At 38.5% G+C, this 26,050-nt stretch overlaps 5 protein-coding genes across 6 annotated transcripts; 3 read left to right on the forward strand and 2 right to left on the reverse strand.

The window, feature by feature from the left end:
• The first annotated feature begins 1,385 nt into the window (after positions 1-1,385).
• On the forward strand, positions 1,386-8,245 carry LOC105267812 (monocarboxylate transporter 14). Of its 2 annotated transcripts, none has more exons than XM_011306918.1 (12): positions 1,386-1,750; positions 2,978-3,126; positions 3,234-3,435; positions 3,758-3,898; positions 4,129-4,317; positions 4,574-4,829; positions 4,915-5,101; positions 5,302-5,469; positions 5,625-5,847; positions 6,096-6,332; positions 6,416-6,541; positions 6,620-8,245. In XM_011306918.1, exons 2-12 carry the CDS (start codon positions 3,010-3,012, stop codon positions 6,766-6,768), a joined length of 1,995 nt encoding a protein of 664 aa, XP_011305220.1. In that variant the 5' UTR covers positions 1,386-1,750; positions 2,978-3,009; the 3' UTR covers positions 6,769-8,245. The 2 variants fall into 2 exon arrangements, with proteins under 2 accessions (XP_011305220.1, XP_011305222.1); XM_011306920.1 differs by having other exon boundaries at positions 1,386-1,648.
• A 50-nt stretch (positions 8,246-8,295) lies between these two features.
• LOC105267814 (uncharacterized) lies at positions 8,296-16,154 on the forward strand (the record flags this gene model as incomplete). Its single annotated transcript, XM_011306925.1, is given in 7 exon segments — positions 8,296-9,082; positions 9,478-11,395; positions 11,821-12,737; positions 13,856-14,017; positions 14,173-14,410; positions 14,522-14,815; positions 14,909-16,154. Coding segments are annotated over 5 exon segments (1,377 nt in total). The 5' UTR covers positions 8,296-9,082; positions 9,478-11,395; positions 11,821-12,269.
• Positions 16,155-16,643: 489 nt separating this feature from the next.
• LOC105267815 (cytochrome c oxidase assembly factor 5) lies at positions 16,644-17,379 on the reverse strand. The gene is made up of 3 exons (XM_011306926.1): positions 17,156-17,379; positions 16,856-16,957; positions 16,644-16,767 (listed from the first exon to the last, which is right to left on the reverse strand). Exons 1-3 carry the CDS (start codon positions 17,309-17,311, stop codon positions 16,726-16,728), a joined length of 300 nt encoding a protein of 99 aa, XP_011305228.1. The 5' UTR covers positions 17,312-17,379; the 3' UTR covers positions 16,644-16,725.
• Positions 17,380-17,497: 118 nt separating this feature from the next.
• Positions 17,498-19,805, forward strand: LOC105267816 (lysM and putative peptidoglycan-binding domain-containing protein 3). The gene is made up of 3 exons (XM_011306927.1): positions 17,498-17,741; positions 18,063-18,264; positions 18,417-19,805. Exons 1-3 carry the CDS (start codon positions 17,713-17,715, stop codon positions 18,930-18,932), a joined length of 747 nt encoding a protein of 248 aa, XP_011305229.1. The 5' UTR covers positions 17,498-17,712; the 3' UTR covers positions 18,933-19,805.
• Positions 19,806-20,124: 319 nt separating this feature from the next.
• RpS11 (ribosomal protein S11) lies at positions 20,125-21,506 on the reverse strand. The gene is made up of 4 exons (XM_011306928.1): positions 21,409-21,506; positions 20,856-21,187; positions 20,451-20,594; positions 20,125-20,218 (listed from the first exon to the last, which is right to left on the reverse strand). Exons 1-3 carry the CDS (start codon positions 21,418-21,420, stop codon positions 20,471-20,473), a joined length of 468 nt encoding a protein of 155 aa, XP_011305230.1. The 5' UTR covers positions 21,421-21,506; the 3' UTR covers positions 20,125-20,218; positions 20,451-20,470.
• Positions 21,507-26,050: the final 4,544 nt, after the last annotated feature.

Consider the following 26,050-nt stretch of genomic DNA (forward strand, 5'->3'; position numbering starts at 1 on the left):
AAAAAAAGTTTAGCGATATTACGGGGATATTAGTATCAGTGAGAATGCAAACAAAGCGACATATTATCAGTGATAACTCCAAGTCCGGAGAACTTAACGGACTTTGGCCTCTGGAGCACGTGGCCCATCCCCTTTTCCTCACTTTGGAATCCTCTCTGGATAATTGTTCTGCACTCGGTGAGTCAACTTTGACCGAACTGACTCACTCCTTCGACATGTAACACACTTATCATTTAATTGTTCATGTTCCTCAAGTACGGAGGCAATTTCAAGAGTCGTGGGGGATAAATTGCTGCTCTGCACTGAAGAAAAAAAAATCCATTTCAAAGGAACTCGTCTTCTTCAGGGAAAAAGTCTTTTTTCGCGCCATTTCTCCAGGACAGGGATTTCCAGGTGATTTTTTTCCAGGGATTTCAGGGATTTCCATTTTCCAGGTTTTAATTCCTCGGAATTGTTTAAAATTTTAATAAAGTTATTTTTCTCGAAAAGGATCTTGCATTCAATTCATCGGTAATTGTTCTGGAATATTTTCCCAGTGTATCTGTAATCGCATATCATTCGCCTAAAAGAATCCATAAAAATAAAATCCACCGGTACGTATCACAAGGAAGATAGGGGACCTCGTGACTAGTGATTACCAAAATTAATTGTTGTGGGAAGAAAAATAAAAATATGAGCGATTGACGCAGAAGGTCGATTAGTTTAATAAGCGATATTTGATGGCGTCGATTCTAATCGTCTTAAGCACCGAAATATATCCATCAATACCCACGAGATACCCCTGATGGATATTTTACATATTAAAGCCAGTAATTAGAAACGACATTGTTCTTTTCCTTCAATAGCAATCAATAAAAAATTATCACGAGAATTGATCTTCAAAAGCAATTCTCTTTTGAACAGATAAAAATTCAAAAATTCCTCCGCCCTTCCAGTACATTCCAGAAAATGTAGATAACTCAAACTTTCATTAATCGACTTGACCCGTCCCCGGAGATTTTTCCCGAAATTTTCCGTCAGTTTACCGTAAAAATGACCATTATCTTCGAAATTCAGGGGAATAATTTCCCAAATGTCAGTTTTTCTCGCAGTTTTTCATATTCCCTATGCGAATGGATTTCAGAGATGATTTGGTTGGAAAATAGCGGTAATATTGTCGGTACTGAGGGATTCCAATATTTTCTGTGAAAATTCGAAGGAAAATGCAAAGTAAGAGCTGATGGAACTAGTGGCTTTGGAGGGAGATAAATTTATCAATAGCCGCGTGATATTGCGACCGATGATTTTCCATATCCCAATCTCTCCCCCCATGTAGCAAAATCATTGGGATGTGGGGGCATAAATAAAAGCCGAGTACTTCTTACCAAAACTCGTGAGTCCTTCGTTGTCGTGTGATAGAAGAGTGCCAAGAGCAATAGATGTGGGTGGATTATTCCCCCCTTGTTTAATTGTGTTGTAACATTATTGGCATGACGGGCCTTTACTGCTGAGTAAATCTCATGCTCATGTTGGCGCCTTCACTGATATTTCAAGTGTCGATACAGTTCACATCAGTGCACCAGTTACGCGTGTGATTTTCATTTTTTTTTTCCTCCCTTTTTTTTCCTCTCCAATTTTATTTTCATTCGATCGAGGGGAAAAACCCCAGGCAAGTGCATTAACGGAAATTTTCATAATTTATTCATCATTCATTCAATTTTTCACCGCAAAGTGAAAGTTTAAATTTTTTTTTCGGCGGTCCCGATAAATGGTAGATATCACTCGTCATTATTACGTATTTCAGTGAATTTAATGAGACTTTGATTTGGCCATTGATTTTCCTTGACATTGAATTTTTCATGTGATAAGGTGTGATTATTTTTTTTATTGTTAATCGACAATGGGGGACTCGAAGAGCTAATGGAAAAATCATTACCGGTTTCAATGGTTTATTTTTCCGGATATATCGCGACTGGTTTTATTACGACTTATCGTTGGGATTCCGTTTGATTAGAGGTGTCCAATCAATTGTGGTAATTAAAATAATCGGGGTAATGGCGGATTTTTTGGGGGTTTTTATTGGGCGAAAGGTCAAGGCTGGTGGTTTTATCAGGAGTGAATACACGCGAAGGGACTTGTGGATATTGTAATTGGGACCCCTCATGTGTCGGTACTTGTCATGTTTACTCTTTGTTACTCTTCAATCTCAACTTCTTTACAATTGATTGTACTCAGAATAAATCTCTCTGTCCATGGGACAGGAAGAAAATCTCATGTCAATTATTTTACTTGAGTCTGAGAAAAGCGCCTTCCACATATTTATTTTCTTCGCAAGTTCCGGAACCATTTCGGGGCCTTTTTTCTTTGAGAATCTCTTTCTTTGGGTTTTTCAATTAATTCTCAAAAAGTCTCACAGAAAAATAATGAATTTTTTTCCAGTGCATTAGTATTTGAGTCACTGACGATTCCACTAATTTCCAACAGTTTAATCAACCGTCGATGGAATGTTAATTTATTTCTAGGAGAGTGAGGCTTCTTGCAATTTCCTTGTGCTGGGGTTCGTTAAACTTGAACTGCCTTTGTTGACTTCCTTTGTGCACAACAAGTTTCGGTCAGTCAGAAATAAACCGACTGTTTTTATTCGGGGATTTTTTAAAACACGGGTTAACCGCACGACGATATTTCGATGATGAAATTTTCTTATTTTAGTCACCCCGAAGTTGATAAAAATTGTGGGAATACATTTCTGCTGCGAGAAGTCCAGTCGTTTTATCGTACGTTCGTGGAATGGTTGAATTATAAATGGTATTTCCGAATTTACGCTATTTTTCTATCTCGCGTCTGACGAGAAAATTTATGTGTGTATGTACCCCCGGTTAATTAATTTATTTGAATTTCTGTATTCAATACATCAATTGAAAAATTCAATGTGAAATTTCTGGTAATCTCTTATGTCATCCTGAATTCTCCGTTATGACTTGTGAATTATCTGGATCAGACTCACTGATGCGATTGTGATCGACAATCAGAATGGCACCTCTGACTGAGAACAAGGGCGAATGCTGCGAGTCAAATCGTCAGAATGGTCATCCCCCAGGAAAAATCGAGGAGATACCGATGGCTGGACCCCCAGATAATAATAATGAGGTAAAATTTTCACTTGCCTTAACCCTTTCCAAAAATTCTCAACACGAACAAAAACTTTGAAGGAATCCCTGGGGTTTCCACGTCATTTTTAAATACAATCTTTCCAGGTGGAAGTCGAGATGATCGTACCACCGGATGGTGGATGGGGCTGGGTTATTGTCGCAGCTTCTTTCATGTGCAATCTGATTGTTGATGGAATCATCTTCAGTTTTGGAGTGTTTCTGCCACATATCAGTAAAGATTTGAATGTCTCAGAACCGAGTGTTGCACTAGTCGGTTCATTGCAAACGGGATTTTATCTAATGGCAGGTGAGTTCCCAAAAAAAAAAAACGAGTCGTCAAGTAAAAAATTCCAACAATCAGATAAAATTAATTTATAACAAACCCGTTGACATAATTTCTCAATTAATGACTAAATGAGAGATTGACTCGATTTGTTTTCGAGGGGTGAAAAATTCTCATTTATCCCGATCTCAAGTGGACAAATACTCCACTTGGACTTGAAACAGAAAGAAATCGGCAGAGATCAGTAAATATCACTCGTTATCACTAATGAACGATATGGGGAGGAGCAGTGATCGGTAAGATAATCGATAAAAAATAATTGGAAAATTTGTGTGTGAATTTTCAGGACCATTCGTATCAGCTTTGGCAAACAGATATGGATTTCGATTAGTAGCAATGAGTGGAAGTGTGATAAGTTGCGTTGCCTTTATTCTCTCGAGCTACTGTTCATCAATTGAACTCCTCTGCATAACTTATGGACTGATAGGTGAGCCAGTGGAAAAAAAATGTATATGACTTGATAACGAAAATCAGAGCTATTGCAAAAGCGTCGTTAGATGTTTTGCAACAGTTGGCGACTAACACTCGTAACAATGTTGATAAGATAAACCGACAATCCACCCAATGATTGTGACAATCCCCCGTATTAATATGTCCCTCGTATAAATGTTTTTATTTACCATTATTTAAAATACTAAACACTGTATTACGTATTAGGGGGCGTTGGCGGTGGTCTGCTTTACGTACCAGCGGTCATAACAACTGGATTTTATTTTGAAAGATGGAGAGCTCTAGCTACGGGAATTGCTGTTTGTGGCTCTGGAATTGGGGCCTTTGTACTTGCACCCATTGGTAGTTTACTCATCGACAGCTTTGGCTGGAGAACAGCAATGCAAATACAATCCGGTAATTATCCTATGATAATGCGCATTTTTATTATCCAGTAATTACGCGGCTATTCGTTTGGTAATTCTAGTCTTTCAGGATTTTTTTTGTAGGAAGCACTCGGTTAAGAATTGAATCAGATAAAATGCATTCTATATTTATTTATATAATTCTATGAAATAGAAGAAAGTTTCTCGAAATTTTTTAGAGATTTTTTTATCAAAGTTGTGGTTGAAATTTGGGGAAAGGGGTGAATTGAATGTTGAATTTTGCTCAGCGATGCTGTTGAATTGCGCTGTGTTTGGTGCTCTCTTCAGACCCCTTCGTCCTAAAAGAATAAAAGTGAAGCAATCAGAGGTCTCCCCTGAAGCTGTTGTACCCGAGGTAAAGAATTCCCTTCTGAAAAATGGAGTATCGACAACATCCCTCCATGGGAGTCAACTGATTGCCGTTGGCTGGAGATTCGGGACAAATAATAACGCCGAGTATCCAACTGCCGCTGAAGCGATTGGCAGTATTCCTAATCTTATCAAGTGAGCCGCAAAAAATTCCAATCCTATTTATGCACCACCTCGGACCCAATCATGTGCTTAACATTTTAATTGTCAATGATTATAGGTCAGCGGACTCGTTGCACAACAGAACAAGTGAGAATGAAAAGCCACTGAGTACAACGGAAAAAAGATTGTCTGCTCCGATTTATCCCGAAATGGACGTTGTCATTTCTGACGAGATAAAGTCCACTGAGGAGGAAAATAATTTACTCTCGGGTGACCTAGAAAGACTCAATGGACGGATACCCACGGTGAGTATCATTAGATCGAATTATCGAATTCCAGATAATTGTTATTTGCTCAACGATACGAAATTCCAAGTGCTTGATTAATCGAGTTATCGGAGACAAGTGGTTGTACTTCCGAAATTATTACTTTACCAAATTAATTATTTATTATCAATGGAACTTCTTAGAGACGAGTTGATAAAGGTAAAATTTTCTCTCGGTAGGTGCGAAGGCACACGATAAGTGGTCGAAGGGACCAAAATGGAAGTCAATGCTCCCTGCGAAGAGTTGGGAAGCGAAATTCCATTTCCAAGGACCCCCAGAGACCATTTTACAGAGATGATATCTTTTACGGAGGGTCTCTGGCGAGATTGCCACATTACAAATCTCAGGTAATTATGACGCCAAAATCAAGAGGGAGGAAATTCTTCTCAGTCAAACGAAATAATTCCCCAACTCTTGGTCACAATTCCATCATCCCATTCCAATAAAAACTTAAAATTCACTATCAATTCAAATACATAATTGAATTTGAGATATATTGTAGATGTCTTCCGTGGGGTACCACATGTCAGTGACTCGTCTACCAACAGCAACTGATGTTGAAGAGGAGGAGAGTGGAAACTGCTACCTCTGCCCCGAGAGTGTCAGGAGAATTCTAACAACTATGCTGGACATAAATTTGTTGGGAAGTCCCTCTTTCCTCATCCTCGCCATCAGTGGAGGCCTCACGATGATGGGTTTCTACACACCCTTCATGTTCCTCCCAGGTACCACAAACATCATAAAACCCCATTCCATGCATTCAATTCTACAAAAATCGAATGAAAATTTCTTTCCATTCTTCGATAATTCGAACAGCTGTTTCACATTTTTTTCCCCTCGATCGAACTCAATGACAATTGTCGTCTGTCCATGAAATACCGATTCGTTGTAACAGTCATGAATATTGAAAAATAAAAAATGGCTATTTGTCCCCTCCTCCCACAACTAATTAGTCATGAGGATTAATTTGCAGGTCGTGCTGTTTCGATGAAACTCAAGGAGTCCTCGACGTTCCTTGTATCAGTAATTGGCATCGCAAATACAGTTGGTCGTGTGATTTGTGGGCTTGTCAGTAGTCTTCCTGGTATAGACACTCTCCTCATTAACAATGTATTCATAAGTATCAGTGGTGTTCTCACCATTTGCTCTGGTCTCAGTTACTCGAAAGAATATCAGTACTTCTACGCCGCTGCTTTTGGATTTAGCATATGTGAGTCATTAATTACTCCTTCTCCAGTTGCTATTCCAGTCGATTCCTGTCTTTGCATTAATTCAGGAATTTTTTTTCTCCAGCTGTTTTCGCTGCACTCAGATCGATTCTCGTGGTGGACCTCATGGGTCTCGAAAAATTGACCAATGCATTTGGACTCATTCTACTGTTCCAGGGCATTGCTGCCAGTGTCGGTGCACCTTTGACAGGCAAATACTCAATCTCAATTTTTTATTCGAAATTATTTATACATCTTCTGTGAAAAAAAAATCAATTTTCTCCAACAGGTGCAGTAAAAGTGGCAACTGACAGTTTTGACGTGGCATTTTACGTATCAGGGGCTTTAATTCTTCTCTCAGCTATCATTTGCTATCCTCTGAAGTGGATAAACAACTGGGAGAAACGTAGAAACGAATCTGCGCTGTCGAATCCCTGAATTCGTAGCTCGAAACCGAGGAGACAAATTTCCAAGGCAAGACTGCCGTGTCACAGAGTGAGAATGAATAATAAGAATGACCGGGTTTTACAAAACGAGAAGTTCTCCAAGCCAGAGGACTTCATTAAAACTAACGAACGAGTGAATCAAGTTTTCAGGAGTGAATGTGTGAGGGAATGAGAGTGACACCTGCATTTTTTAGGGGGGGAAAAAAAACCTGGAGAGCACAGAAGCTCGTGACGTAGGCACTGTAAAATATAGAGATACCGTTGTTAATCCCATCGATACTTCAAGATCGTCGGCAGTGTGTAGATAGTTTTATTGTTCGATGGTCTTGAATAATTTATGGATAAGGACTTTCTGCGGACTGAGTTCAGTCTCCACAGACAAAAAAAAAAATATGTCTTACACTCCAAAGAGATCCCTTTATTCTAGAAATTTCCCATCCACCGCTCAAGAATTATTAGAGCAGATTCTATTGAATTTTTAATGAAACTCTGTGGAAGAAATAATTAATTTACTCAATCAATTGAATTAATCGAGTTGATTGAGTTGATTAAAATGAAATTATGCATTTTAACGTTTCTTGTTTATCTATAAATATCGCGAGAGTAAGTGAAAAGGTCATTTACTTCTCAGTCAATCGGCGAAAATGAGAAATATTTATTCTCTGTGTGACATTTTATGAATCACGGGACCTTGAGTCGTAATGCGTTGATGGATTGAATTTATCAGCGATTGATACCACTGTGAGTCGTTTTGTACCTCAAAACCGAATATTGTGTTCTCGCTTAATGACTAAGAATTTCTTCACGTGTCGTGAACTTTTTTTAATCTACGGTACACATGTGCTGTAGCTTGGAGCTTTACGAGTGGAATTTTCGTAGCGACTCGAGCAATCACCACCAAAAAACCGGTGAATTAGGCGATAGGCTTTGACTGTGTGTATTTATCGAGTTTATAAGTTACGATAGGATAAAAGAGGAACAACCGATTGCGCAATCGTTTGAGACATGTTTTTAAAGTTCAATTTGTTATCAGTTATGAAATTTTCCGTTCGATTTGTGTTTTTGTACTGTTACGATAGCTCTGCGGGAATGTATAGATTTGTTGGACGTCACGCATGTTTGCAGCTGCTCCTTGCGAAATTTTCGCTATTTTCTTGCAGGGCCAATGATTGATACCGAAGTCGTTGCGCTTTTCAATTGAAATTGAACAAATGTACATATCAATTCCCCTGCGTCCAGTTTCTACTTATAAGAACGCATTTCGAGATTAAACTGCATTCGCAATGTATTATAAATACGAAAGAAATATTATGTATGAATTATTCGTCACTCAGTCTGTCAAATTCCCGATTAATTGACATCACATATTCGAGATTCCCTATATAGTGCCTTATTCAGCGTAATGTAAAAAGATTATGTAAATATATGTAATTACTGAATAGACCGAATAAATAATTATATCGAAATAATATGAATGGGAAGTTTTATTGATGTAATTATTTGGCAATTCCTGGAGGTTTTTCGCGGTGATGATGATTGGGGAGTCTAGGGGAGTATAGGGGAGTAACCTGGTGAGACACCTGGGGCAACCTGCCGACTCTGCAGATACATTGCGACATGGTGATACCGGGGTGGAAAGGTACCCCAGAGAGGGGGTTGAAAATGCACCGCGACTCGCTGCGGCGCATAGTGCAAGGGAGATAAAAGCAGAAATTCACCTTCTGCATCTGCTATCATCTCTCTCTCCATCAAATTCTCACAGCCTCCCCAGACCGTCGACTCTCAGTCCAGTGGAGCCCAAATAAACCGGGACACTGGACAGCTTCCGCTCAATTTTCCTTTTCACTTTTTCTCAACTTTTATTTCACCTGTGTTTTTTTTTAAATAAACAACCAATCAAACTCAGCTGATCTACTAGAGCCAATTACATCGATGAGTTTCTGCACTCGTCAACAATTTCATTCGAGCTTTGCGGAATTTTTTTCAATAATTTTTTCGTATGATCACTCATAATTATTTTCAAGTATTACACCGAGACTATTTTGGGACGTAATTATTAGTGTCTGACATTGGGTGCAGCCAAGTTTTCCGTTGGTCAAGCGAATTGTCGGTTGACTGATGCTCTTGTCAATTTTCGCGGTATTGGGGACTGATGCCAGGGACGAGAGGATCATCCGGGACGCATCTCCTCATCTATGACGAGGTTCAATTTTTCGTCACGATTTTTGCAGTTATGACGAGTGGACAGAAGAGTTTGTATGCGGATCAGAAGTACAGCTACACGGCCTGTCCGCTTAATGACACGAGTGAGTAATAATTTAGTCGAGTGGAAAGTAGAGATTTTACGAAGCTACTGTTTTTTCTCGTGTTATGCTAGAGAACGAAATGTAGGGCGGATTTTTTTCAATTCTCAATTTCAGTCTTTCAGATTTTCCGTTCACGAATTGAAAATTTACAAATCTCAAATTCCCAAGTTCACTTTCCATTTTCTTATTCATTTTTTTTTTAAGTTGAAGTTATCATTACAATGCTAAAGCCCTAAGCTCTCAATTTAAGTAGTAATTAGAAATGCTGAGAACTTGAATTGAGAAGTTGAAAAAATTCACGTCAAGGCATGAGTTTTGATGTTGTTAAGGCGAATATTCGCAGTAGTAACTTTAAAAAACGAAAAAAGTTCAATTGTCGATTTCATAACGAATAGCTGGAGAAATGTTGTGGAAGTCGTAGAGAAGAAAAATAGGACGTCGGCCAACTGGAACGCAGACCGGTACTTCCTGCGGACATAAAAAATAACAATCCCTGAGGTGCGATATAATTCGACGTAATGACAGGCTACTGCAGTGGGGGTTGGTTTAACGGCCGATTGATTGCGAAAAAAATGACATTTAGTGCACTCAGGGCTAATTTATGCACCTCGTGTGCATCCAAAAAAAGAAAACTTAATTTTAGATTTGAAAGGTCGTGAGACCTCAACTCCTCAATGAAAATTTTCGAAAAAAAAACTCCTGGAAGACTAGAAAATTATTATTTGACAATTTCGTAATACTGAATTTTAATTGCAAATCAAGATCAATCGAAGATCAAGACTTATGAGATATGATTATCATCTTGAGTCCTCAATTGTCCACACATTTTTTGCTGTAAAAAATATTCATTGAGAGAGTGCGTAACACGAATAAAATTCAATGTCTCACGAACACCTTGAAAATATTAATAAACCCTTGCACCTCGCCACCGCTATAATTATCCGAATTTATCTTTAGTTTGAAAATTTCTGGCAGTATCTCCGTGAAAAGCGCGAAGATATCAGTGGATCGCCGAGAAATCGCGTCGTCGAGTGCTCTCGGCTCATATTCCCAAAACAAACAGATCGTAAATGCCGTAAAGTGCTATAACAACTGCTGACATTACTGATATCTACATGGATAGAGTATATTTGCTTGATACTGAATGCTTGTGGATTGAAATAGTCACGTCGGTTGTAAATAATTCCAACTCCTAGTGCAAACTGACACGACTCGACATGATGGCTTCATTCTCCTATCAATAGTTTCCCGAAATCTTTTACTTCTTCAGTTATGTAATCCAATTATTATATATCCAAGTACTTCAACTCTCTTAATTAATCTTAATCCCATCTGTATTATTATTATTTTTTTTTTATCGGAAATCCCTGAATTTTTTTATTTCATTACCATATATTTTGGGATTTATGGAATTCTCTTGTTATTTATGGCGGAGTTCTCTGGAATTTCTTGATCCTTTCGATTGACATTTCCCCTTGGAGCATTAGTCAACTCCACCCCCTAGAAATATTCCACCTGAATGGCGTGTCGGTGGTCAGACGGAATAACCGCGGTAGTGCAGGGGTGTCACTCGACCTGAGCTGTCGCATTTTCCTCAGGCGCACCACCGAGGAGTCCCTACAATTTTTATCAAAAAATTACGGGAGCCGCGATTTTTGATTTTTCATTTTCGGTGTTAAGTGGAAAAGGTCACGTTCAGGGAGACTTGAGTGGTCAGGGCCAGTCTTCTGCCTTGATGGGGCTCGATGCCATCGATAAACCTGTGAATCATTTACGAATTGCTATCATCCAACGTACACTGCCAAGCAAATGTATAACCGAGGATTAATATTCGTGAGGGGATAAAATATCTTTGTGGAAAGCCATTTCTCCAGGCCAGTGATTTCCAGGTCTAGGTATAAATATTGGTTGAACAATTTTATAATTATTTTCCACATATTCCAAAAATTAATAATGCTGATCGAAATTATTTCAAGGGAATTTTAATAATTATTCCATTGTTCAAGATGATTGTCAGGATTGAAAGTGAATTTGGAGCACCTGGGAATGACTCGCCTGGAGAAATATTTTCGAGAAAAAATATTTTATTCCAATGAGAATATAAACAAAAATATCCGGAATATCATATTGCTGGGAAAAATAAATTTTTCTCTCAGTGCAGTTGTACTCCATCACCGAAAATCAAATTGTCATACTCAATTACCCCTCGGTAGACGTGGCCTTGACACGTGGACGTGCTCACACGCGATTACCAAGACTGAAAATTTGAAAACCCCAACCTGTCAATGAAATTATCGGTGGACCTGGCGTGAGGTATGAGACACCCAAGGGCGAAAAAGTTTCTTAACATAAAAAAAAAATTATTAATAATGCCTCACAAGTATAGATTGAACAAAAGGCTCTTGATTAGATCACTTGCTAGATTCAGACCATGAGAGTCTCATTTTCACAACAAATTTCCACTCTTCTGAGTTCGACAAGAAAAAGCAACAGGCAATTGGGAAATATTATTGAATGGAGAAAAATAATTCCAGAATCAAGAGAATTTTTATACGATAAAGAAACATTTTCTCCCTGTGATGTGCTGTTTTGCTGCTCGTGCTTCTAACAAATTCCCCTAGTACCTCAACAGTGGTATCAGAGATATGAATCTCGTGACGAAGGCAATTCACGATCACAAGATCAATCGTGAGTGGATTTATATTGCTATTAATGTGCCCTGTTCTATTCGTCCACAGTGGTGTATTAAATTCGAAGGTTGCTTGAAAAGTTTGCACGCTCGATGATATTTTCCTCACAAAAAAAAAGAAAAAAAAAATCGAAAACCCGTCACCCATCACCCATCACAATCACAGTAAATTTCAAACAAGTAGCAAGGGCTTGGTGAATGACGGTGAGATCAGTTGACAGTGATTGATTGAATATAACAGCCAGGCCCTGAACGATGCCAGTGAAATGATCACTGGAATATTGAAAGATATAATGGATCGGTGGTGGAATAAATGTGCTGGTCCCAGTGTGCTAAATGTTCATTTACCAAATGAAACCACAAAAACATGATGAATAACGTGAGAGTGGGTCTATAACACGACGAATATGAATCCACAGCACTGTTTTGTTGATTTGTCAAGTTTTGTTGAAAGTTATAGTCGTTGTGGTCCGATTAGTATCGAATAAATCTAGAATCATGAATCTCATGTTCCGTAAAAACTTTGGGGCGGAAAAAACGAGTTCAGGTGAAACGAGAACAGGAATCTGTGGGTCTTACGTGTCTAGTGGGGTGAGCAGTGGTACCGGTGCTATAACGGGACAGGGAACCGCTCGTTTAGGGCTGAGACCAAGTCTTCCTGGTGTAGGTGGCAGGGGACCTGTAAGACGTAGCCGTGAATTTGGTTATTATCCGATGGAGGATCATCCGACCCATGCATACCGCACTCATCTCTTCCTATCACCACCTGCAGGTGTTGCTGTTGAGGAGACGTCTGAGAGAATTGGACCTGTACCCAGGCGAAACTCTGGACCACATGTCATCAAGTGGGGTGGCAGCAATACCAATACTGCCAATACTGCCAATTTGACTAATAACAATGTTAAGAGGAAGAATGGCAATCAGAAAGAACCCTCCGAACCACCCACACCGACAGCTTCCAGACAGGTAACACTCCTCAAAATTTATTTACCATTTCTTCATTTCATTGCAAAATGGAAAATCATAGGTGGAGGTATATGTTCAATATATTGTTGCTATATATTTTAGTTAATTTTTCTTTATTGATATAATATTGGAGAAGCTAAACTGTTGCTCTCCTGGAATAATCCCCAAAAATAAATGGACTTTAAAATGGAATTGACTTATCTCGCTGGATTTTCCTGGCATATCTTTATTCGCGTTATCGTTTAGCGAGCAGGTTGCAATCTTTACCGAGTGCACAAGTTTTCGCATGCCGGAAGCCATTCCTCTACTTCCTGTTTCGAAGGCATTAGAGTTGCAATTTATCCAACGGTTGATGTCGCGGGGGGAAAAAAAATCAACTGAGCAAACACATAAACACGAGGAAGTGCACGGAAATATTGTGCATGGGGTTATCGCGTTTTTCTCAGCCCAAGAATTTTCCCATTATCCGCAGTGACAATGATATTAAGGCCGAGGACGTAGTTTCAACGTAAGGTCATGTCGTACTCGTGGTTTATATCGATTAACAACAAAAACACCTCGCATGTGCACATTTTCAGTATTTTCTCGGGGGTATTCTGTGACGTAATGATTCCATGCGACTTTTGAATATTTCAAACCATTTTTCGAAGCGCGATCAGAACCGCAGATATAACTCCAACACTTTCGCATTTTAATGAACACTTGGTGTTCAACACTACTCATTGTTTACAATTTCATTGAATTCACTTGCGACAAATACCCACTGTTGAATAATTACACAGTCATTTTCTATCTGGACTCAATAAAAAATTCAATTAAATTGAATATCAAATTCTCATATTTCAAGCACTCCCTGAATTTCTCACAGCTCATTAATTGCTCCTGAGAATCAATTGATAAAATTTATACCAGGAGATTGCGACATTGAATTGAAAACTGCACCACCCCCTGGGGAAATCAGGGTAAATATCGATCTGCTCAATGGAGAAGACATTCCCCTACACAATCCCCATTTGACTGAATGCACATTTGACGTTTCCTCAGCATGAACAATGAGGGTCAGAGTAGAGTGAGTGGTACCATGAATAGGTGAGAATGTGGGTGAATTTCGTTTGCAGGTGTCATTCAGTGGGAATAGAACAGCGGGAATCTACACACCACTCGTTGTATCAGGAAGCAGTCCACCAAGGGGTGAACCAATCTCCCTCGCCACTCTAGATCGTGATTGTTTTATCATTCCTCTAGCCTCCCTCGAACGTTTCCTCCCAGCCGGAGTCCCAGTGAGTTCTCTATTTTTACATTACAACCTGTCACACCAATTGGTTCAATCATTAATTACTTTCATGAAGCTTCTAGTTGTGTTTCGAGCGCATTTTATTGGAGATACATTATACATCAATATAAAATTATTATTATTATTGATTTGGTACTGCAGCACGCGCCTATTGCGGATAAAAAACGGGCAGGAAGTCCTCTTTCAGTACTCGAGGTGGAAGATCCCAAGCAATGTGTATTGGCGCACTTCATGACACCTTTGGAGCCTCTGGATCCCATCGTGGAATCACCACTGGCTAGACCACTGGTTCTCCAGAGGGACACGGCTGCGGAGTTGATCGCCGAGATTGCACCCTCGGCCTCGCAGAGTATTCTGCTGACTAATATGGAAAGGAATGGTAGGCACGAATGAAAATGTAAAAATAATTCACAGGAAAACTTAACGGCTCCCTCAAGAAGAATTCTTGTAGAGCTCCAATAGAAATTATTGTGAGGGAATTATTTTCCAGCGGAGTTCCCGTTCATCACGTACTACTTGATCAACAAACACAGTACGGATCCTGCGGATTTCTATCAGGAGGTGCAATGCGCTGCATTGAGGAAGTTTGACCCCCGGGATTTGCGGTATGCAGCGAGTCACACTCTGGACCTCTTCAACGAGGTAGCGACGATAGCCCGACCCCCTCTGGAGCCCCCAGGGGGTAGACCACCAATTCCCTCCACTGGTTATATCGTATCAATCTTCAAAGTCTTCGAGGGCGACGACGGCCTCAAGTTCGAGCAGAATTGGCTATACTGGACAGGTAGATGGAAATGACATGGGAAAATTTATTTTTTCCAAGTGGCCATTTATTTCACAGGAATGAATTTTCTTTTAATTTTTTTCATGAACTTAGGTGCTCGAATGATCTACCGGTACCTGCCGAAATCCGTCGGTCTCAAGCGCATAACTCTGCACAAATCAATGTCCCAGGGGGATAAGATGTATCTTTTGATCTGCGAGTGTTCGCAGCTGCAGGACAATCTGTCTGCTGCAGCGATTTTATTGCCAGCATTGCGTGCACGACTCTGTGGTTACACTGGCCTCTATCGACCATCAGTATGCTTTTGACTCAGTATCGAAGCATTGACAGCTTCATCAATCCAATCAATTCTCCATTAATAAAAATCTCGACAATTGCACGTGGGAGAAAATTCATGAGAAAATTTTCGGGCACTCTACAAGGAATTTTTATGTAAGAATTCTGAGACTTTTGTGGAAAAATCAAAATTTATTGACTTTTTTCTATCGAAAGTCTAGCAATCATAGACTGAATTCAATGGAATTTCTTGGAGATAGCGCGAGATTTTTGTGTGTATTCTCCTGGTGCAAGTGATGAAATTCGAGACGATGGAACCAGAATATTTTTAAAATCTCTCTCGCTAACTAGCGCTGTTTTATATTTATACTCGAAGTGGAAAATTGTCCCTGACGATTATTTAATTACGTCGCGTAATTTTTAATAATGCTATTTAATAGGAATAACATATCATGTGTTTGATGAGCTGTGATACAAACGAAAACTCATTGGATATCACGGAGGAAAGGCATTGTTTAAGGTTTTTTAAAGGAGCCATCGATTAGAATAATCAGCAGTTGAGTGATCGAGCGTAGAAAATTGCGTAGAATGATTCTTCTGCCAGTTTGACAGCTTATGTTCAAGGAGCGACGAGCGCTATTAGATTTGATGCCGAAAAGTGAACTTTCAGTAATTTAGATATTTTATCAGTGATTTCTAGGTGAGAATTTCAAAATCAGACTCGAGGTTTTTCAATTTATCCATAAATTATGATAGTTATTCGAAATTTCTAGTACAAAGGGATGAGGAGTTTTTAATAATTAAGATTCAATCAAGCTTTTTGCGAAGAGATGATAGATTATTGCGCCGGCGCAATATCTCTGACTTTTCTTCGATCATGAATGAATAAATTCAATAGAAAAAATTACACTTTCTATAAATATTCTGTGAAATTCTTGTTGGCACTCGAGGGAAAATTTCAAATTGAAAAATCAAAATCTGTCATCGAATTATTTACAATTCCAATAAAAAATCCAATCGGAATTTCTCGTTCCGAGTTTCAATAAAAATTCAATGGAATTTCTTGAAAAAGTCCTAGCTTTTTCACCTGAATTTTTTCCATACATGATGAATTAACAAAATTTGTAGATATCGAAATTTCTATAATACAGTAGCAGTGGATAGATGGAATGCTGGACAGACAAACGATGAAATAACCACTACATTGTATACATTGACCATTGAACAAGAGCCCTGAAGGAAATTTATAATCTCAAGAGCCTTGGAAATTTTTCTGTGATTCAAAAGTGCGTGTCAGAGGTTTGATACCCACGAAATAATATAATAAATAATAAAAATAAACTATTCAACAGACGAACTGTGATTGTATGTTTGTAACATATACATTTGCGAAACAAACGCATCGTCATTGGTGAATAAATATTTGAATTTATTTTGTCGATTGGGAGATGATCAGAAATATAGGTGAATGAAAATTTTGTCTTTAAATCATACGGCTTTATGGGATAATTCAATGAGTGTTAATGTAAATAAAGAGGATGACGCAATAAAATTCACATTTTACCATGACCTTATCTCCGTTCATTTATTCCTTCCGGTGTTAATATTAATTAAACAGGTATTTATATTCTAAATTAATAACCTACAGGGCCTCGAAATCGTCTCCTGCCATCGATCTGTGCAATGGAAGAGAAAAAATAGAGTTAATGGACATTATACCATTATCAATTGCCCAAATCTCTCTGGAGAACTGAATCAACTCACCAGAGATCGTTTGCACTCGTAGAGGACGTATCTCAAGGCTTGACAGTCCTCCGGGACAGAGCCATCGGTCGTCCTAATGCACTCCTTCGGTGTTTTCTTTTGCTACAAAGATATCCCGATAGTTTCATCATTTCCATTTTCATCTATCTCAGTTTTCTCTCGTTACATAATTTTTTATAGAATTCATCGAAGGGAAATTATTAGATAATATTTATTCATTTTAGGAGTAGAGTTTTAATCGAAATTTGATGGTTGTAGGAAATTATTTCATCGTTTCATGTGGAATATTAGGTACTCAACTATTTTGCAACAGTCACTCTCCAGCAAACAAATTTTAAGGTCAGCTCTGACTCCTGCACATCTGCTTTGATCTTTCAGTCTCTCGTTTTTTCCCTCGAACGTCATCCGCGAGGGTCGAGCACTGTTTTTTTTCGACTGCTCCAAATCATCAGACATTTTCTGATAAAAAAAAGCAGAGCACTGTCATGGCGCAATGCTCATGGGGTACTGTGCATTTATTCAGGGTGAATCCACACGAGCAGTTCCATGAAAATTGCATCAACGGCGGCGCTAGTATATAAATAAGGAAAGGTAAATTCTCACCTATGATTTCAAATCTCGGAGGCCCTCGGGGATCTCCGTAAACCGAAGTTGAGAATATAAAAACCAACGGAGCAACAGCCAATCCTCGGCGTATGGAATGATTAATCCACTGCAATACGTGTTCAATCCTTCTATTTTCCTTGTGATCAGTTGGGTCTTGATGACGTGCAGATACAAACACTGATCGAGACATTCGAGGATCGTCGATCATGGTGATATATCCTGGGGGATTTTGATGGAAATATCGAGTTAACATGCGGAAAAAATCGGTGGGCAACAACAGGTAAAATTTCTCAAGACAAACGTCTTTTAAAAATCAATCACTGTCAAAGATTTTTCATCAAAACTCATATGAACCCAGAAACCTGATTTTTTCTGTAAGTCAGAGATGACGTCCCTTCATTCCCTTCATCTTGATAGAAATTTCACTCCAGTCCACGTTTATTATTTAGAAATGAAGTTGACAAAATGCATCAGACGCATGCGCCAACACGCGCTCATAATAATAATCATTTAAATAATTTCAGTAATTCAGTAGCTTTGATTTTTGAATGATTCGCGAATATCATCAGTGCATGTTTTTTTTTTTTTTTTCAAATCTAAGACAAGCCTATCAGAGAGGCAATCAGAGGGATGGCTCGCCACATTATGTCTTATTATACTCCGATGATGAGAGTGGAGAGGAGGAGATTCTCCTGCAACCGAGGAATAAAACCAACTCGACCCCCAGGAAGGTTGAGGTGATCGTTGTGACTTTGAAACCTGAAGACACCCTTCAGGCACTGGCCCTCAGGTATCGATGCACTGTGAGTAGTCATTCTATAAATTTTAACTGAGAGCATTTCAATTCTCTGGCTGTGGATGTCAATGAAAAATTGACTCAAATCCCAAGACGGGCTTTCAAAAAATATAATTGCAGAATCCAAAAAAAAAGACTCGATTTCCATAATTGTTTCAGATATCAGAACTGAAGAGAATAAATAATATCCACAAGGAAAACGAAATATTCGCTCGTCGAGTGATGAAAGTTCCAGTGCAGCCTTTCTCGATCTTCACGGAGACTAACACAACGAGTGATGATTTAATAAATCTGAATCCCCCTGAAAACAACGAGAACGAGAGTCCAAATGCCAAGAGAGAGGAAGAGATAATAAATTTAATAGCAACACCAACAGTTGTTCCATCGACAAGTGCAGACATAAACAGTGTAATATTGAATTCAGTGTGCGAGCCATCGACGAGTGGAAACGATCAGGAGCACATTTCTGATGGAGAGGGGGATAAATTATTGAGGGATCACCCTAGTCCAGAGACTACAGAGTCGAGAGTCGTTGACACCTTCAAGTGCTCTGGTGCTGACTGGGGCCTTTCCTGGATCCACGTCCTGAGCTTTTCTTTGCTCCTTGGGATTGGGGGACCTATTTTTTATTTTTTCTGCATCGCAGACAACGAACACAACCACGAGGCGACTTGATCGGTCTGTTTTTTTTTTAAGGTGGAACAATTGTCAGCTGGAGTTTTGTTAGTTCAATTGTAGGGGGTCTTGTTGGTAGAAGAATCTATTTACATTGACAATAACAGTTGAAGAAAATTTCTCGATTTATTTATTGACAGGGGACCATGTTTGGCGCCTCAAGATGCGAAGGATATTTAGAGCCAGTAAATGATATTTCACGGTCTGCTCTCTATCGATCGTGTAGAGTTAGATAATTTTTTTATATCTCCAGTGAATTTTTGAGATGGATATATAGTTGTTGGTATTGATAAAGAGAATAAATTATATTTCTTGATTGTGAAGACTGGGCAGTTTATTCTCGAAATATTGAAAATTTGATTCCCATGTCATCAAAAAAAATTTGGCCTTTTTCAGACCAGTACAAGAAATTGTTGTATTTTTTAAATTTTAAATAGACATCTTGGTTTCATTTATTTTCATGAATTCACGTTCCTGATGCAAATACTGTTTGAAATTTATTGAGACTGGTTACCGACTTTTTATATCTACAGTAATTTTTGAGACAGATTTGTAATTGTTAGGACTGATAAAGAAAATAAATTGTATTTTTCAATTATAAAAACTACTTAATTCTCGCCATGTAATTTTTCAATGGTATCTCCAGGTTGTCAAAACCAATCGCTATTTCAATCCACTTGTTTGTTTCCTGTCATTAGAAATTAATGCCCCTTTTAATTACGCCACGAGCTAAGCGAAATCAGTGATTGAATTCAGTGGAGTTACAAAGAATGCACAAGCCTGAGTCCTCAATCATGTTGGGAGTTCACATTTTGGTGTTATTTCTCGTCATAGCGGTAAGTTAATTCTACGAATATCATTCAAAAAACATAATAATACGTCCCTTCTCAGGATGACTTGAATATCTTTTCCTTTTTTTTTAAACTGATAGGGCGTGAAGCCCCACAAAATCCAAACGGATAATTTTGACTGCGAGGAGTTCCCCAGTGGCACGAAAGCCACAGCCCTACGTTCCCAGCCATGTTTTTACACAGTAAAATTTCCGCAAGGAGGTGGAAGACCCTGGTACTGGTCTAACGACGTCAAACCCTGGAAATGGGATGCATTCTACAAATTACAATCACTCCGGAGGACACAGTTGTGTGAAATTGGAATTTATTCAACCTCTTTCTCTTTTTGCGCTTACATTGTCTTCAGAAAATTGTTTTTTTTTTTTTTTACAGAGAAGTAGATCCAGCTGGTGGTGGATTGTGACCCATCAGCGCTTTTTCAATTGTTTCCAGGAGCTGTTTGAAAAAAAAATATTACGAATATGAAAATAAGTCGAATATTCCAGGGTAGAGCATCCGGAGATAAATAAATTCCGGGGACTTTCAGTAGACGATAGTGTCGTTCAATCTATTTTCAGAAGACCGTCGTCAAACTCATCATAATTAAAAAAATAAAACTACGTTCTTTATATTTTTTGGTGGAAGAGAATTAAAATATTCATGACCATGATAAACAAATGACAATTACCATGAGTCGTTGAGAAGAATTTAGAACTTCTTGAAACTCTTCTTCGATCCAGTTCCTTTGGTAACCTTGAGAACATTAAATCTCACCGTTTTGCTGAGAGGTCTGCATTCGCCGATCGTCACGACATCGCCGATTTCCACATCCCTAAAATAATTGGTGAATGATTATTTCAGGAATAGAAAAAAAAAATCAGTCAGTGAAAGATACATTCGATGTTTAATTCTCTATTCAGTCGACGAATAATTATCTTCAGATGTATTTCTTTCAGAAGACCGTCGTCAATATCATCATGATAGAGAAACTAAAGGAAAATCCGCGTCTGAATTGACGAGTTGAATCGAGATGATAAACGTTCCAAAAAAACACATTGTTCTTCAGGTACTGAATTAATATGACAATACAAACCTGAAAGCAGGGCTGAGATGAACACTCATGTTACGATGTCGCTTCTCGAATCGGTTGTATTTCCTAATATAATGAAGATAATCCCTGCGAATGACAATCGTCCGCTGCATCTTCATCTTCTGCACGACTCCAGTGAGAATCCTACCCCTGATGGAAACATTTCCAGTGAATGGGCACTTCTTGTCGATGTAAGTTCCTTCAATGGCCTCGCGTGGGGTTTTGAAGCCCAAACCGACGTTGCGGGTGTATCTCGAGGGCTTTCGGGACTTTGGTCCAACACCCTTCTTGCGGTTCAGGAAAACCGTCGGTTGTTTTTGAAATGCACGCTCCGTCTGGAAAACACAAAACAGAATTTAAAATAGTGTTGTCACGCCACGTGTGTCCGAACGGGAATAATCAATTCACGACGATCCTCAGAGAAAAAATCAGGTTCGATTATTTATATCTGGTGATTGACACTGTCGGATGGGTTTAGTGTTGAGTTTTAGGGCGGGAGGGTAGTTTTAATTGTTAAATGAGAGTATTTTGATACGAATGCATGTGGAGTGGATACCTGGTCAGCCATCTTGCACTGCTGAAAGAGCGAAATCCGATTTCAACCGGAAGTCCATCAGGTCCAGCAACTCGTGCTCTCTAGGGGAACCAAGTCCCCACCCAAAGTCCCTAAGAATTTTCATCTGTCGACCGAGAAGATTTCTGTAATTTTTTATGCTTACCGATGTCGCTGACATCTGTAAATTCTGGCGGCAAATTCAATTTGAAATCGGGAATCTGATAAAAAAAATTTCATCATTTTTTCGACATGTATATGGAGATTATTATTTTATTGTTTATTATAAAAAAAATTCTAGACTCAGCCCTGAGGTTGTGTGGAAAAAAAAATTGGATCTTAGAAGAAAATCTCAGAATAAATCTACTAGATGCAAAAAATATCCGCATAAATATTCTCCATCGGAGTTCTCGCCTCAAGCGAATTTGTTTGCCGCTATTAAATATAATGGAGATATATATTTTTTCTGAATGCACCGCCAAGGAAATATAGTATTCTATTCTATTCAGTACAGTTGTCTTACATTACATTAAAGATGACGAGGGTAAGTAATTTGTGGTTAATCCATTTTTTTCCTCCGAACTTGTGGTTACCGAGCCCCTATTTCACATCGGTTGATGTCGACAGGTGTGAAAATAACACCGTTCTTTCCCCTCCTATCCCACCGCAAAGCTGACATGAAAAATTTGCCAACAGCGGGGGATTTAACTCGAGAAAATAGGCGACGGTGAATTTGAATAATTTTTATCAAAAACAATCGTTGAAAAAAAAATTATTATTCCCGTTGAATTCCTGCGGTTTGCGTGAAGCGTCTGACATTGAAAGGGAATAGAGCGACTTCCTACAACAACTTTTTGTTTCAACATTGAGAATAGATGACCCCCTATCACGCATCCTCCTACTTCTCACGTGAATCCTCAGGATTCTTGAAGCCTCGTAATTATTATTGGGCCTACTGCCGCGATCTACGCTACAAGGAAATTAAATCCTCCAGGGGTCAACCTCTGTCCACCGAGAAAAAATTTGTTTCACCCGAGGATTGATATTCTCGCGAGAATAAATTATTTATTTGAAAAGTATTTCTTTTATCCCTAAATACTACAATTCAATAATTATGCAATATCATTATTTTCCACATTTTCCCAGGATCAAGTGATTTGCAATTATTCCAAATATTAATAATTCTTATTGAAATCATGCAATGCAATTTCGTGAATAATCATGATAAACATGTCAGAAATATCCTATCGCTGGAAAAAATGATTTTTTTTTTGGAGTCCACACGCCAAAACTATTATAATGTTATTAGAGTGATGTTGACGTGGAGTGGATGTGCCATAACGGGGGGAGGGGGGTCCCGCGGTAAAATAGTTGAAAATATAAAGTTGATTAATGATGACTGGACATGCACAGAGTGGTATGGGGAAGAAGAAGAGGAGGACGTGTATGACCCCCGCGTGCACCGAGCCCTTTCGTCTTCTCCTCTTGGCATATAACCTAGTCTAACCCGATAACGGTACACATGACTCCCACTTTATCCAATGTCCTCTTCAACATATTTTATTTTTCCTTTTCATTTCCAATTCACTCTTTGCATAATCTCTAGTCCATCCCATTCGACTCTCTCAAATCTCGTCCCCTCGAATTAACAGTTTTACCACTTCCCCGCGAACATGCATTCCGTTTTAATTTTAATCAGAACATTCTTACTTTATTTCAACACAAATATTCCTCTCTATTGACGGACTCCATATAGACTTCACTCAATCAATAGAACGAATTGAAATTTTTGATTTTGAAATTTTTCCTTCAATTTATGGATTAAAAATTGGCGATTAGAAAAACGATTTCAATTGAAATTTTATTGAGTCTTATAATGAAATATTTTGAATGTGCTGTAAATTTAGTGGAATAAATAACGATGAGGAAATATTTTCCGCAATGACATGTTAATTCAGGGTGATACGTTGGGTCTAATGATGAATTTTTTAGCTGTGCTACAGCTTTTTCAATAAGACACCATTAATATCTGGCATTCAGAACGATTTAACGCTCAACATCCGAAGTTAACACCCAGAAATTTCACTGGAGAACACTCACGGTTAATAGTCCACCATGTTTCATCAATCTTCGTGATAATTATAGTTCCCATAACGACAGAAACCATTAGGATCTCAATGGGAGGAATACATGGCCTGCACGCTAGAAAATTATGAACGACTTGTATATTCTATTGCCCACATGTTTTATCTCGCGCCAGTGATATATCGGCTATTAAGTTTCCCGGCTATTTTTTCGATTTTTCACAATGTTACGTTTGAAAGTATTTACATCGCTGTGTCCATGGCTCGTGAAGGGCCAATCCATTTCCCCCATGAACCATTCGACCTCGTCGGAGATAAAAAATCCTGATATGTTGTAAAAAAAAAAAAACCCGCCAATAGAATATGTTATGCTAAACCACAACAAAAAATTATTGAGGCATTTCCATAAAAAATTATTCATCATGGACTCTGAAATTTATTCATCCAAAGGCTCACAGCAACGAACGTGCCACGACAATACAATAATTTTTCAAAATAAGTCCAGAGAATATTCCCTCTGGAAATTTCTCATTGGTTGTCGTATAAATTCGATACGTGGAATATCCTTCGACTCAACTTCCGGGGACGTGAGTCTTCAACTCGCCTTCACTCTGTAATTACCAATCTGCAAAAACTTGAATTATGGTTATTATTGTTTATTATTGTTTATTATTGCTCATTGTTGTTCATTGAATAAATGAAATTGCACATGGGCTGGACCGGGGGGATATTTTCACGATTAAATCGCATTAAAATTCCGAGTCCGCGCGAATTCATTAGGCAATTAGTATTTTCCCATCGTCTGGCGTTTATTAGAGTTGGGAGAGAGAAAAAATAAATAAATGCTACTCTCCTGTCATGACATTAGTCTAGTACTGCGTGTGTGCCACTCCTAGTCATCTTGCATAGAAAGTGGATGCCTTCACGTTGTGTGAAAGGGGTATTCCATCAGCCGTTGCCTTCTAGAATTAACCCTTCCTTGTGTAATTTCTCTTTTGAACAAAGAAGTGAAATTAATTAACTTTGGGTTTTAATCAACATTTACGCGTTGTCCCCCAAAAGATTATCTTTTTCCATGAAAAAACTAATTTCAATTTTACAAATTCTCCTAAAAGGCTTCCTTCATTAATCCGTCGACGGTTTAATTTGAATTCCATTATCTAATCCTCTCATTATCTGATTGTGTAATTGGATATACGTTTTATTTGATTGAGCTCTGGCATTTTGGAGGGTGTGGTGAAGAATGTGATTGGTGAATAGAAATTCTCCAGCATTACGATTGTTCACTGGTTTCTTTCAATTACTGGGGACTGATTAATGGGAGCGGAATGAAAAAATGGTGTTTTCATCAAATGTGCAATTATGGTGTTGCTGTTTTATTTTCAAGGTTCTTCAATAAACGATAATGCATACGTAGATCAAGGCTCATCGCGAGGCTTGGGGTAGAAATCGGAAAAATAAGAGGAATATCCACGGTTGGAAATCTTCTAACCGAACATTACGGGATAATAATCCAGCGTTGCAGTATTATGCAAATTCTGATGAAAAAAGCCCGACCATATAAATATTAAATTACGATGCATTATGTCAATTTCAGAATGATGAGTGAGGATAATTTCGATGCTTATGGAAATATTAGCTCACGTTTATTTTCTTCCTGGGGTTGAGGTCGAGAACCGGAAATCATGTTTTTTTCTTGAAATTTTACAAGATATTTGACCAATCATTAGAAATAACGAATGGATGGAACGATGGAATATTATAAACATGAGCAAATCCACTCTTGATAATAATTGCTGTTATAAATAGAGGAAAATAAATTTTCTTGGGAGAAATAATATTTTAAATAATTGTGAGTAACGCCGAAAGACAAAAATGAGAAAATGTTCACCTAGCACCCGCGACCCCATAGGATGGACAATTTATTGTCCCACGGAGGGAGAGAGGTGGAATTCTTAAATAATTTAATTATGTCCTGAGGTAAAGGCACAGCGGTTATTACCTCTCTCCGAAGATGAGGTACAAGCTCCAGGGTAAAACCCATACTCTCCCCCGTAACCTCTAAAACGTGGAAAATAATTGGCGTAATATTCACCGGGTTTTACAATAGTCTCCTCCGCCCATAAAACTCGAAAGATCCCCCAGTGATTTAGTTGCACGTACCGTGCACAGTGTGTACTTACCATTGAAAAATCACGTAAGGAAGTTGACGCTTGCGATGGAGTATAATCGCCTTGAATTTTCACGATCTTGTTCTGCCACGCTCCAACGCCAAACACACTGTGTAACTATTCAATTCCACGCTAGATCATAAATCATTCCATGATTGTATTAGTCCGTCCATGTTCCATCTATCCTCCGCCCTAAACATGCCATTCTAAACATGCCATTCTAAACATTCAAACCTCCACCCAAATTCCTATTATTTTCACATTACTCGCACACATGCAAAAATATTTCAATCAAGTCATTGAATCAACAATTAGTTGTCATCAGAACAGAGTATGTACTTTCTTCAAAACCGCTTTTGTACTTGGGACATAAAAATTTTGTACTGATAA

Source organism: Fopius arisanus, unplaced genomic scaffold, assembly GCF_000806365.1.
Source record: "Fopius arisanus strain USDA-PBARC FA_bdor unplaced genomic scaffold, ASM80636v1 scaffold00050, whole genome shotgun sequence".
Taxonomy (NCBI): Eukaryota; Metazoa; Arthropoda; class Insecta; order Hymenoptera; family Braconidae; genus Fopius; species Fopius arisanus.